Genomic DNA, 14,125 nt, shown 5'->3' on the forward strand with positions numbered 1-14,125 from the left:
ATCACAAAATAAAGTAAATGCAATAATTCTTAAATATCACTGCTGCTTATTTACTAAAATGGTAAACATCACAAACAGGAAGGTACAGGTTTCTAGTTCAATAACCTTTCACCAGGGTAATCCTGGTGTATGCCCATAAAAACTAAGGATTATAAACTGTAATGCCTGTAAAAACTAAGGATTATAAACTAAGAATTATTAATCTGAAACTAACAAACACTGGCAATCATTTTGTGTTCTTATGCTATGAACAGTATGGACTACAAAACAACGGCAGGCAATTTCAAATACCTAAGGAGGAAAGTTTCGCCAATGTCCAGTTGAATTTCACTGCACATTGGTTTTATTTGATGTCAGTAGTGCTTACTCAGTATGCAGTAGTGCCAAAATTGCAAGCAGTTACTCCATCAACTGAGGGGAACCTGAAGTTCCAGGATCAGGGAGCTCAAGTGACTGTGGGCCTGGAGGAAAGCAGCTGCCAAAGGATCTAGCCCTGTTAGAGATTAACTCAGTTATGCAGGTGAGCTCATAAGAGCATGTAATAATATAAATAGTCTGTTTTTCTATTGTTGTTAATGCCCTAGAGGTACAACCTTAATAGCTACCTTCACATTCCTGCTTCGACTGGTTTGCAATACTATTCTTTTTTTTTTTTTAATCACCTAAAGCAGCCACCTTATCCCAGGTTATAGCTACTAGTAATTGCAGTTTGGCATGCCACTCTTGCTAGAAAAGCCATGGATATGATGCTTGAGGTTGTGGCTACCCGGGAAAGTGGATTAGGCAATAGTAGTAGCAGGACCAATATTATCTAAATAAAATTTCCTTGAAATGCAGATTACATGGGTCTGCTTACATCTCTAACCTTTGGATTACTTACCCAGTGTGACTAGCATTGATGGCAGGGGTCGCAACCTCCTCAGACTCAGTTTCTGTATATGACAGCACAGCCTGGTGAGTGAAGAGGTTGTGGGAAGCTAGTATTTCTACTTTTTCACTAGCAACAACCTGGCTGCTGTGATACTGGAGATTCTCCCTTCAATGTAGTTACATTAAGGCAGGGATGGGCAAGTTCCAACCAGCAGACTGGATCAGGCCTGTGGCAGACTCCATTTCCCAACAGCCCCTGCCTGGTTTCCATGGAAACCTCAGGAGCAGTAGGGGTCTGTAACAGTGCAGGGCCAGGTTTCCAAGGAGACCAGGCCCAGCAGCACCAGCAGGGCATGCTCCAGGACTGCATCTTGTGGTGGTGACCGTGTGGTCCAGAGCCAGGGCAGAGCTGTGATCCACTGTCTGCACACCCCAGGCAAGGGTATGCAGGCAGTGGATCGCAGCTCTGCCCTGTTGTCACCACCACAAGATCCCAGCCCCAGAGCAGCTCTCCACCCAGGTGCGCACACTTCCAGCACTGCTGGGGCTGATATCCATGGAAACCCTGGCCCCCTGCTGTCATGGCACCACCACTACTGGGGTCTCCATAGAAACCAACCCCAGCGATGCAGCCAAGGGCTGCAGGGAAATGGTGTCCGGCCATCAGCTGAACACGCCATTTTTCCCACCCCTACATGAATGTCATGGATTCGCAACTGACGCTGCCCTAACTCAAACGAGGTCAGAACCAAGCCCAATTGCAGCCGTTTAGTGCTTGAAGAGCTTTCACCTATTCTGAGGTGCAGGAATGCAGCAAAGCCTTCCCCTGTGATCTTCCACTGATCTTCCCAAACTTAGGAATACTCGACTTGAGTGGATGGGCCTGGGCTGGAAACGCTGCAAGGAAGCACAAAGGGTGACACCCGCCCCAGGGCTGATTTCACGGCAGAGCTCAGCACACAACATGCAGGCTCTCAGCAGAGCACAGCCCAAGGAAAGGCTCCTCACAGCCTCTCATCCTGCCTCTGGTGAGCCATAGACCCACAGGCATGGGTGAACTGGGTGGCTGCACATGGCCCAGAAAGGTGGCCTGACAATGGAAAAAAAATTACAATTGCAAACACAAAAGTTCTAACATTGTGCATATACGGGACTGGCAATGTTATCAACCAAGAACAAACTGTTTAAAGACATTGATACCGCAGGCGGGGGTGGATACCAAAAGTTCATCTGGGGCCGCCAGGAATCTAGGTATGGCACTGCCGAGCTGGTGGCAAAACTGTTCTAAATATTCAAGGTTAATCTTGTACACAGTGGGCATGTTACATGTGCATTTACTGCACAGTAAGCTGTTTTCAGAGCATCATCTACAGTGTCGGTGTTACAATGCATGGCACCACACCCCAGCATCCCAGGCATGTCCCATCCAGCCTCGCTGGAAAGGCTTCACTCAGGCAGCCTGCTCTAGTGCCCTGCCATTCCTAGAGCAAGGGCAAGCTCTACAGTTCCCAGCATGCACCGCGCCAAGGGACTGGGGGGGCCGCCGGGGAGGTCGGACTACGGCTCCCAGCATGCACCGCGCCAATGGGGCCCGATGTGGTCGGACTGCAACTCCCAGCATGCACCGGGCCCCGCCTACTTTCCCAAGAGCTTCCGGGCGTGTGAGGTGACAACGTCGTCAGTTCCTCCCCGCAAGGCAGGCCGGGAATGCGAGTCGCGATTGGCCGGCACCCGCCCCGCTTTTGGGCGAGCTGGCGAGCAGGAAGCGGTAAGGAGCAAGCCGCGCGCGGGCCCCTCGCGCCAAGCGGCCGCCGGAGCTTTGTCCCCGCGGGGCGGGCGCGCAGGCGGCCGGGGGCGGCGCAGGCAGCGCGGACCGAAGATTTTAATGCGCGCTTTGATGACGTAACGGCGGCCGCGGAGCCCGAGGTGCCGCCGAGTGCCGGGCGCGGCCCGCCCCCCCCCCCGACCCAACGCCGCGGCCTCCCCATGCGCGCCTAGCGTCCCCGCGGCTCGCCGGCCGGCCCCGGGCGCCCCACATGGGGCCCGTGCTCCGGGCACCTCCCGCGCGCTAGGCCTTCCGCCTTCTCCCGCGCCCGGCGCTTGCCGGTCTCTCATTGGCTGCCTCTCCTGTCGGGCTCCGGGAGGTTACTTCGCGATTGGCTGAGGCTGGCTTGATGGACACCGCAGCCAGCCAGTGGGGCGGCGAGTTGGTGGCCACGTGGGCATGGGCGAGACTGAGGCGCGGGGTTCGAGCGGAGTGTTTGTGGGGAGGCGGCCCTGGGGGTCCAGTAATTACTCCGCCCTGTTCAGAGGGCAGAGGTGGGGTGGAGATGGGGTGGCGAGGCTGCCTTCCCAAGCTCGGCCTGGTCAGCTCGGGGGAAAGGCGTGAGGGGGACAGAAGGGTTGACAAACGGCTCAGTAGCGGAGAGAGAGTCCATAGGGGTTTGCTGTTCCCTGTCTCGTCAGACGAGAACTAGGACTCCCAGCATAAAGCTAGCAGGTAGGAAGCTTAAAACGAATCGAGGGAAGTTCTTTGTTGCCCAGCATGTCAGTAAAGTGGGGACCTTGCTGCGACCCGATGCTATGGAAGCTGCTGGTTTAGCCTGATTCAGAAGAGGCTTGGACAGGGAAAGGAGCATTGTGGTGAGCTCTCAAGCATTGCAGACTAGGGTGCAGCTTCTCAAGCAGAACTTTTTGGGGCTTAAATGCTGGAGACTGCAAGTGATGGGGGAGCAGTGGCAAAACTTCAAGTTCACTATCCCTTTCAGCCTCTGCTCTCTGCTGCTGTGGTGCAGACTACTGGGCAGGAGGGACCTATGATCTGACCCAGTAAATCAGTGGCTCCCAACCTTATAGGGCTGTGACCCTAAATCTGGGTTGCAACCCCTGCCGCTGGCTCACTCATGTCCAGCAGAGCCCAAGCCAGCATCGCGGGGGGGGCAGCGGTGACGAGAGCTGCATGGACTGTGCGCTAGGACAGCCTCGCAGGCTTGAGGGGCAGATCCCCTGCGACCCTAATCTGGGTTACGACCCAAGGTTGGGAGCCACCGAAGTAAATGGCAGATCTTATGTTCTTAAGATCTGCTAGAGAGGATGTAATACCTCCCATGCTCTTAGAGCCCCAAACTGAGAATCCACATGGGAGAATCTGACCTTCTGTGCCTTGCCACATGCTCCATTTTGGATGTTCTCAGGGTGCATGTGGTAAGCCAGTGTTTGTCCCTGCAGTGGCAGGAAAACCTACTGCTACCAAAGCCCCCCACTAGTGCAGGGAAAAGTCCTGGCTGCAAACACACTCCACATGTTGCCATGGGGAAAAGTGATGGTGGCAGTGGCTTGTCTGCTTCTGAGCCAAACTGGGTCAGTTTAGTCTGCAGCCTGAAAAGGTTGCTGACTAGAGGTGCACCGATACATTGATCCATACTGTATCAGCACCAATAAAAGGAAAATGGACTTTACTGGCCACATCAGACAAAAAAAGCTGATAACGTCACTGATAAACGGCGCGTACACATGTGCAGCCGCAGTATGCATGCCGCCAGCCTGGCAGCTTGGAGAGCAGTGTCCAGCTGATAAGTGTTGGAGGTGGGGGGAATGAAGGGACATGGGGCGGGGGGGGGCAGACCAAGGCCCCTGCAGTGAGGGAGTGGGAATGGGGCCTCAGGCACTGCCCAGCCACGGTAAGGCGCCAGATGAATCTGATTCAAGTGAGCTAACAAAATAGAATCTTTGTACACGTTAAGAATTCCCCTCGACCTCAGCTTGAACTTTATAGTAGTAGGCAGTGAGGAAAGTAGGTCTCCAGGGTGTCGCCCGTGTTGTCAAAGCAAGCTCCATCAGTGTTGTTACCTGACTCCATTAGTGTTGTTCATGGGTCAAGTCATAGATTCATAGATGCTAGGGTCGGAAGGGACCTCAATAGATCATCGAGTCCGATCCCCTGCATAAGCAGGAAAGAGTGCTGGGCCTACATTACCCCAGCTAGATACACATCCAACCTTCTCTTGAATACCCCCAGGGTAGGGGAGAGCACCACCTCCCTTGGGAGCCCGTTCCAGACCTTGGCCACTCGAACTGTGAAGAAGTTCCTCCTAATATCCAATCTAAATCTGCTCTCTTCTAGCTTGTGGCCATTATTTCTTGTAACCCCCGGGGGCGCCTTGGTGAATAAATACTCACCAATTCCCTTCTGTGCCCCCCTGACGAACTTATAGGCAGCCATCAGGTCGCCTCTCAACCTTCTCTTGCGGAGGCTGAAAAGGTCCAGTTTCTCTAATCTCTCCTCATAGGGTTTGGCCTGCAGGCCCTTAACCATACGAGTGGCCCTTCTCTGGACCCTCTCCAGGTTATCCGCATCCTTCTTGAAGTGCAGCGCCCAGAATTGCACGCAGTACTCCAGCTGCGGTCTGACCAGCGCCCGATAGAGGGGAAGTATCACCTCCTTGGACCTGTTTGTCATGCATCTGCTGATGCACGATAAAGTGCCATTGGCTTTTCTGATGGTTTCGTCACACTGCCGACTCATGTTCATCTTGGAGTCCACTAGGACTCCAAGATCCCTTTCCACTTCCGTGCCACCCAGCAGGTCATTTCCTAGGCTGTAGGTGTGCTGGACATTTTTCCTCCCTAGATGCAGCACTTTGCATTTCTCCTTGTTGAACTGCATTCTGTTGTTTTCTGCCCACTTGTCTAACCTGTCCAGGTCTGCTTGCAGCTGTTCCCTGCCCTCCGGCGTGTCCACTTCGCCCCATAGCTTAGTGTCATCTGCAAACCTGGACAGAGTACATTTCACCCCCTCGCCCAAGTCGCTGATGAAGACATTAAAGAGTATCGGTCCAAGCACCGAGCCCTGCGGGACCCCACTGCCCACATTCTTCCAGGTCGAAACCGACCCATCCACCACGACTCTCTGGGTGCGACCCTCCAGCCAATTCTCCACCCACCGGACTGTGCAGTCATCCAAGTCACAGCCCCTTAACTTGTTCACCAGTATGGGGTGGGATACCGTATCAAAGGCCTTCCTGAAGTCCAAGTATACGACATCCACCCCTCCTCCTGCATCGAGGCGTCATGTCAGGCTCCCTCAGTCTGGATGGTCTATGCATGTACTGTCAGGATACCATGTGGGATGCTGTGCGCTTAACCACGTCTTTGTTACAAGGAAGCGACTGCAGGCTTTATAGATTGATAGATGCTAGGGTCGGAAGGAACCTCAACAGATCATCAAGTCGGACCCCCTACCTAGGCAGGAAAGAGTGCTGGGGTCAGATGACCCCAGCCAGATGCCTATTCAGCCTTCTCTTAAAGACCCCCAAGGTAGGGGAGAGCACCACCTGCCCTGAAAGCCCATTCCAAATTTTGGCCACCCTTACCGTGAAGACGTTTTTCCTGATATCTAGCTTCTCTCTGTCAGTTTTTGGCCATTGTTCCTTGTTACCCCAAGAGGCGTCCTGGTGAACAGACCATGTCTGATCCCTTGCTGCATCCCCCAATGAATTTGTAGGCGGCCACAAAATCACCTCTCAGCCTTCTCTTGCAGAGGCTGAAGAGGTCCAGGTCCCTCAGTTTCTCCTCATAGGATTTGTCCTGTAAGCCCTTAACCATGCGAGTGGCCCTCCTCTGGACCCTCTCAAATCTATCTACATCCTTCTTGAAGTACAGCACCCAAAATGGGATGCAGTACTCCAACTGTGGTCTGACCAATGCCACATAGAGGGGAAGTATCATCTCCTTGGAGCTTGTCATGCATCTGCTGATGCTTCGGTTCTTAGTAAAAAAAGAAATTGGCCACATTTATTGTCTACAAAAAAATCTGAACACTAACATGTATGGTGCTATTTGGGTCATTTGCAGGCTTGGCACAGGCATGAATATAACCCTCATGTAGTCAAGTACAGTTCAAAGGCATCTTCTATGTCATGCACATCCTAGTTCTTGCCAATTAGTACACCCTTTCCACCAAATAGGGGAACCTCTTTGCCAGGTCACTTGATCTTTCGTTTGGTGTTCTGTACTGGATCTTACCAATTCACTGTTTATCGTTTGCCCTTGAAAGCCCTTCTAAAACTAACAAGCAACTTCCCTAGCCTTCTGTGCAAACTATGTACGGCATACATAGTTTTGTACAGGAGACCCTTGCCGTTCGCAGGGGATACATTCCAGCAATCCCCATGGATAGCGAAATCCATGAATACTGACGGGGCTCCCTGTCAGATACCACAGCTGACCCTTGCCCCTCCCCCCCCCCCCCCCACTGTTTTCAGGGTCCTCCACAGTGCCTGGGGACCGACTCCTTGCCCCCCAAGCGCTGCCACAGCAGTTCCGAGCACCACTGCGGCCGCCTCCAGTGGCAGAGAAAATGCCGCTGCCGCCTCTCTCCCTGTCCCCAGTGCTCTCCCGCAGTGCCTGGGGACTGACCCCCACCCCACCTGAGTGCTGCCACGGCTGCCTGCAGGGGAGAAGATGCCACCTCCACGTCCCTGGCATGTGCTCTCCACCCGGCTCTGCCCTCCTCCCAAATATTTGAATCCACATACCCGGAGTTCGCAAATGGCAAGGGTTTCCTGTATTTGGATCAGTTCGTAGTTGGTCTCATTTAGTGGCTAGGCCACCAGGGGAGCTGCGGGACCCAGAGCCACATGGGAGGGCAGGAGCTAGAATTCAATTTACCAATCTGAAAATTACGGCACAGTACAGGCAAATATTTACACATGCATGCCCGTACTCCACACAAAACATGATATTGGTAGCAAATTTACTCCCAAGTAATTACTGCACAGTAAGGCACATGTAGATGCCTTACTGTGCAGTAACCCTGTTTGTGTGAACTGACTTGGGAGCAACTTTACTCCCAAGCTAGTGCGCACACAATGTTACTACACCTACATGTGTAGATGGTGGGTGCGTCTACACATGCTTTTACAATAGGTGATTTTTAGACCACCAAGTACAAGATTAAACAGTTTTGCCGTCAGGTAGCTTTGCAGGGTTCCTCAGAGCAAACATATGAATACATTGGTACTATATTGCCAAGTTCTTACTGAAATTGCAGTTATCTGTGTTTTGCAGGAACAATGTCTATAATAAAGGCTTTCTTTTTTTTCTTTTTTTAACCCTCATAGGGTGGTTGTACACATGACAAGGGTTTAGTCCCCTAAATTGAAATGGTGGGTTTTTAATTGTAATGAATAAAAATCCACCATTTCAATTTAGGGGCTTCTTTCTCTGTTACAACAAGAGGCCTGATTTGGGGGAGGGGAGATCTGCCTACCCTTCCCACAGTCCCAGGTGGCAGGGAGACAGTGGGGATGGTGCACTGGAAGCCCCAGCAGGCTCAGGGAACAGTTGGATCTGGCAGGTGCTGCCTCCCAGCTGGGGCAGCCCCAGCTGGCACTACTGCTGCAGAGGGAAGGACTGGGATCCCCCACAGCTCAGGGGCTGCTCAGCCTGCTGGCAGCTCACCCCTGGCTGCAGGATAGGTGGGCAGGCTCTGTGGAGGGTGGGTGGGGAAAAAAGAATTAGGTTCCTCACCACTTATTCCTTCAGCCCACCTCTCTCACAGCCAAGGAGTGAGCTGTCAGATTGACGGCTCCAACGTTACAAGTTGCGAACTAAGCTACGTGGACGATATGGAAAGAGTCCAGAGGAGGGCCACTCATATGATCAGGGGTCAGCAGGGCAGGCCTTATGAGGAGAGGCTACGGGACCTGAACCTGTTTAGCCTCCACAAGAGAAGGATAAGGGGGGACCTTGTGGCCTGCTACAAACTGGTCAGGGGGGATCAGCAGGTATTGGGGGAGTCCCTGTTCCCCCGTGTGCTGCCACGAGTGACCAGGAATAACGGTCACAAGCTGGCGGAGGGTAGGTTTAGATTAGATATTAGGAGGCGCTACTTCACAGTCAGGGCGGCTAAGGCCTGGAACTGGCTTCCAGGGGAAGTGGTGCAGGCTCCTAGCCTGGGGATTTTTAAAAGGAAGTTAGATGAGCACCTTGCCAGGGTCATCTGACCCCGGTGCTCTTTCCTGCCAAGGCAGGGGGTCGGACTAGATGATCTACCTAGGTCCCTTCCGACTCTAGCTACTATGAAACTATGGGGATGTGGTTAAGTTTGCAATGTAAGAAACTCATTTAAAGCTCAACAAACTCCCATAGGTGTAAAGTGTGATGCAGTTAAGCTGCAAAAAAGGGCTATCTTCGTCATGTGTCCAAATGCCTATACTGTCTATCTGCTAATTAAATTTGGATATACTGGTTGATGACCTATTTTAATTGTAATGCACTTACTCTAAATCACATTTTATTTTCCCTGGTACTTTTTAAAATGCTTACTAGATCTAATAAAGCAATCGTGAATTAGTTTGTGTTCATACAGCCTTTTTGAAATGATCTTAATTCACTAATAATCTTTTTTAGACTAGTCCATCCATCATGGAAGCTGAAGAGATGATGGAATACATTCAAGAGTTCCCAGAACATTATAAAGTTATTTTGGACAGACTCAATGAACAACGGGAGCAGGATCAGTTTACAGATATCACCCTGATTGTAGATGGTATGTATTGCTCTAGGAACCTGTTGATACAAATATAATTCTGGAAGGAATGGAATTTTTCATTATGATTTTTGTCACCTATGAGTTTAAGATTTGCCCAGTTTGAGAACCAATATCTTCCAGTTTCATTAAGAAGTACTGTAAATTGCAAGTAGACTTCTGAATACCAAAGATGATAAAATTTTAAACTAACTGTCTGATGAGTCGTGCTAAGAGTTTAATAGGTATCAGGAGCACTAAATTACAGTTGTGTTCAGTCTGGTCCTGTTGTTCATAGCAAAACAAAAGTTTACATTTTCTGGAGTCCTGCCTAAATCAACCTAGGCAAAATGCCTTGCACTTACCACCTGTAGGTATAGGTAGGGGAAAATAGGAAATGAGGCCACAAGAGATTTGCTATCTAAAAGAGGCATCCTGGTGGAGCTTGATCCATTCTCCAGTCCTTTCCAAGTAAAAAGAATTCACTTCTGCCCCCTCCGCCAGTTTTCACAACCTCAAGCTCTCTTTCCTGCTCCTCTTGAAGTGTGGGGAGAGGGGATTCCCTCACTGTAATGCAATTCTTCCTTTTATGTCAGGATTAATAGTGAAGTACAAGTTTCCTTCATTTTATGCCGTATGTGCATTCCTGGAAAAGGCTGCAGAACTCGACTTTGCATAAAGGGAACCCACTCTACAATGTAACAAATAGGGATAGGTTCCAAGACCTCAACTGTACTGACCCCCAGATCCGTTTCTGCCACTTTTACAAGATAGTTTTGGTACTCATCAACAGCAGACAGTGCATACAAGTGCAAGGCACTCATAATGGGGACAGCAACTACAGAAAAACATCATAGACAGCGAGCAAGGAGCACAGATCAATACAGGAGACTTTTGGTGCATTTCATTCTCACAATGCAATGTCCAAAGCAGCTGACTGTGGGCTTCCCCCACACACTGAGCACATAAGAGTGAATTTACCTTGCATATAACAAATTTTCGGTATAAAAAGGGTCATCACATAAGAGTAAATCTGCAATTACAGAACACTCATAAAGCAAGATAAACCTGTATTCACTCTGGGTATTTTTTCTTCCATTCCTTTTAGTTGTCAGGCTAAAATGAATCCCTGTCTAACAGTTCTCCAGCCACATGTGAGCAATCTTGTAAGTTCTGTCAAGATTTGGAATACACCATCTGTCCCATACCAAAAGGAGACATACTGTTATCTTGAGTGTGACTTCAGTGCATGTCATAAGTCAGGCCATCAAACATGTCAGCGTATTATTGACAAACGCAACACTAGTAATACAACAGCCAAGGTGTACAACAGCAAAGGGAGGTTCTGTGTAGAGATGCACAGATATATCAGTCCATACCAGGGGTTACAGAGTAGACTACAGCCACCCCAAAATTCACTGTAGCCACCCCTTTAAGCACTGCTGCTGCTTGCCCTGAGTGCAAGCCCCAGCCCAGTCTCCTCTGGAAAGAGGCTGGCATAACCCCTGGCCCCACGCCTGCAGCAGGCAGCCCACCTTTGCTCTATGCACTAATCCGCCTCCCCTAGGGGTACACACAGCAGTGGGGAGCTGCCTCCCCTCCCTGTCCTCCTGTGGCCCCTGGACAAGCTGCTCACTGCTCCGTCCTGTGCCCTGCCCCAGCAGGGCAGCACCTACACCAGCCCCATTCCTTCCCTCACCATGGGGGCCTTGATCTGCTTCCCCATATCGCTTCCCCCACAGACTTACCAGCTGGACACTGCTCTGTCAGCTGTATACTGGCTATCGGATTGGTATCAGCCAATATGATTGTTAATAATCTGCCATTGGTATCAGCCTAAAAAATCTTTAGTGGTGCATCCCTAGTTCTGTGCCTTGGACAGTGGTAATGCCCCCATAGTGCAGCTGTGGTGCTGCCCTCTCCCCTTGGTGCAAGAGTAATAGTCTCTGTAAGGAAGTGTGCTGAACGTAATCATGATGTTCCAGGCGCCCTTTCTGGCTCCCAAAATAAACTTGCCATGTGTAGCTCCATTCCAGATATTTGCATTTGAATCGCTACAGGATTGTCAGGATCACAAAGTAAAATTTGTATAATAAGGAATCCAGCAGCAGCACTGAGGCTATAGATCAACTACAATAAGTCACAAATGGAAATTCTCACTACCAAAGTTATCTCAAAGACTGAGAAGGCAGGCGCCTGAATCAGATGGTGTTTTGGTTGAAATCTGTATAGCTGACAGCCTATATAATGCAGCATCTCTCAAACGAGTTCTTTCAGTTGATGTGGCATAAGAAAACTATTTCTCAAGAATACAAAGATGCTTCTTTTATCCATATTTATATGGAAGGAAGTTTTCTTATTAGTGGCTGATGGCATGTTCCTCATGAGACTCATGCTCAAACATTTATTTGTCACATAGTTGAGCAACTTTAGCCCGACAGTCAGTGCAGTTCCAGAAAAGGAGAGGAACAGCAGATATGATCTTTGCTGCACAGCAAATACAAAAGAAACATAGTGAGCAGGAACATTAAAAAATAAGCAGAGACACAGTAGAGGTCAAAAGAACTTCACACCTGCAGAAAAAACCCCCATAGAAGCTTCTAAGAGTGACTGGCTTGAGAAAAATCACTGTAGTGATTAGACAGTTTCATAATGGGGTGAAGGTGAGAGTGATGGAAGATAAGGGTATCTTTCATTCACTTCCAGTAATTAATAGTGTATAACAAGGATGAGTCTGTGCACTCCCACTGTCTAGCATTTTGGGCCAATGGTTGCTTTTGTGATCTTAATAAAAGTATTTGGATTATATTTAGATTTGATGGAAAAACTGATTAACCCCAAACAGCTGTGAGCAAGGACAAATGTATTTGGGAAATGTGTTCATGAGCTTCTGTTGGCTGTTGATTTTTGGTTACCCATTCTCTGGAAGCTAGCAATCCATGTAACGTAACGTTTCATTGTTAACCTTAAAAAAAGAAAATAGAGAAATGATGTACCAGTCTGCTTCTAATAAGCTGTACATACCTCCAGTGAACGGCATTTACTTCACATGACAATTTAAGTCACCTACTTGGATAGCAATCTCTAAAGCAAAGTTCACATTAATGTTTCCAACCAACTCACTAAAGCTAGCGCAGTCTTTAGAAAAGTATGTAAATGTCTTTGTAATGGAAGGAGCATAATTTTGCCTCCCAAATTGTAAGTCTACAAGACAGTAGTTCTGATTTCCTTCTTGTGTTTGAGTTATGCGTACCCTGCAGCCAACATGTTAAGGAGGTGAACTTTTCTCAAACAACTTGGATGGAAATGTTTATGAATCTAAGATGGCACAATCGAATTGTAAATACTTAAGGTTTTTTTGCCTATACTTAGCATGAAGGCACAGCTATGATGTTCTAGTCATATGGTTAGGATTCTGGCCTCCTTCTATTAGTAAATAGTTTGGCTAGCAGAGCTACATAATCCAGCATCTCCCAGATTTTTTCAGTTGATATGTCATGAGAAGAACAGTCAATCCCCCAAGAATACAAAGATGCTTCTGCTACCCATATTTCAACTAAAGAGGAAACATTCTTCAGTTTTGAAGGAGAATGACAAAGCAGTCCCAGAATCTTCATGTGTTCTGCTTTCTCTTAATTTATATCTGCATACTTCAGTGACTGAAACCTTATCTTCATTGCAATGTGTGGAAAAAATGGAGCTGAGGGATGCTGGATATGCTTGGGGCTTATGGGAATGAAGCATTTATAATAAAAGAGTACTGATGTGGTGATAGAGCCACTTCTCCAGACAAGTAGCTAGATATCTGTTGATAATAAAATAGTTCCCAGATGGCTTGCGTTTTGCATTCTTTTGTACTATGGTTTACATGCTATGTTATATTAACTTTTTCTTTTTAATTTCAACCAATAATCATATCTGCATTGGAACAGGAGTATGAGTTTCTGTGCCATGTGGCTAACTTCAAAGCAGGAGCACTGCTTTTAGAGAATTACTGAAATATGGCTACACACAGTCTTCTGTATATCTGCCTAGTATTTAAATGTAGAATTAAAATAAGGCTGATGAATTTGCCTCTACATTTTTCGTGTACTCTGGAGGCATAAGGAGGAATGTATTAATTTCTTGTATTCTCCATTTTTCTTCTGTCCCATTGGAAAATAAACAGTAGTTGACAGTAGTTGAGTTATACCACATTTTTGTACAAACAACAATATTAGTAACAAACACTCCTATCAGATATATGGATTTTAGTGTCAGTTGTTCATGCTGGGACAAGGATGAAACATTGCCTAAAGGGGCACATCCCTACTCAGTCTTGAGTTAGTTGTTTCCCTGCTCTTTACAAAGGCTGGTAGGAGCTCAGTTGAAGAGGAGAATTGGGGAAATTCTCACAGAAACTATGCTTGAGGAGAAAGCACTGAGTCTGTAGAGAGAGCTAGGAAGGGCTGAGTACTGGATTGGAGAGGTAAAGCTAGGAAGGGCTGAGAGTTGAGTCCAGCAGCTATGGAAAATCTTCTGAAGGTTATTCTTGTATCTGCTTCCAAGATACCCCAGGAGGGATCAACTCTTGCTGCAATAACTTGGTCCTCCTACTGTATTACATCATTTAATTTGCTGAAGCTGTGTATGTCAGTGGAGATCCAATTTATGCCACAAGGTGGCACCCAGAGTGCACCTTCCTATGATAGACTTGGATGCTGATTTCATTTTTGTCCCTGCCTG

At 48.4% G+C, this 14,125-nt stretch overlaps 1 protein-coding gene across 5 annotated transcripts in view; it reads left to right on the forward strand.

The window, feature by feature from the left end:
- Positions 1 to 2,513: 2,513 nt before the first annotated feature.
- ZBTB35 (zinc finger and BTB domain containing 35) overlaps positions 2,514 to 14,125 on the forward strand; it is a 29,471-nt gene continuing 17,859 nt past the window's right edge. For 2 of the 5 annotated variants that reach the window (XM_090038016.1, XM_090038017.1), the window contains exons 1-2: positions 2,514 to 2,796; positions 9,283 to 9,421. In XM_090038016.1, coding sequence (XP_089894142.1) covers positions 2,578 to 2,796; positions 9,283 to 9,421 — 358 coding nt within the window. In that variant the 5' untranslated portion in view covers positions 2,514 to 2,577. Of the gene's footprint in view, positions 2,797 to 3,139; positions 3,371 to 3,492; positions 3,514 to 9,282; positions 9,422 to 14,125 lie in introns of those variants that run through there. The other 3 variants (XM_090038020.1, XM_090038018.1, XM_090038019.1) reach the window with 3 other exon arrangements.

The sequence above is a fragment of the Crocodylus siamensis genome, chromosome 3, assembly GCF_052110815.1.
Source record: "Crocodylus siamensis isolate JL-2025a chromosome 3, ASM5211081v1, whole genome shotgun sequence".
NCBI lineage: Eukaryota > Metazoa > Chordata > Crocodylia > Crocodylidae > Crocodylus > Crocodylus siamensis.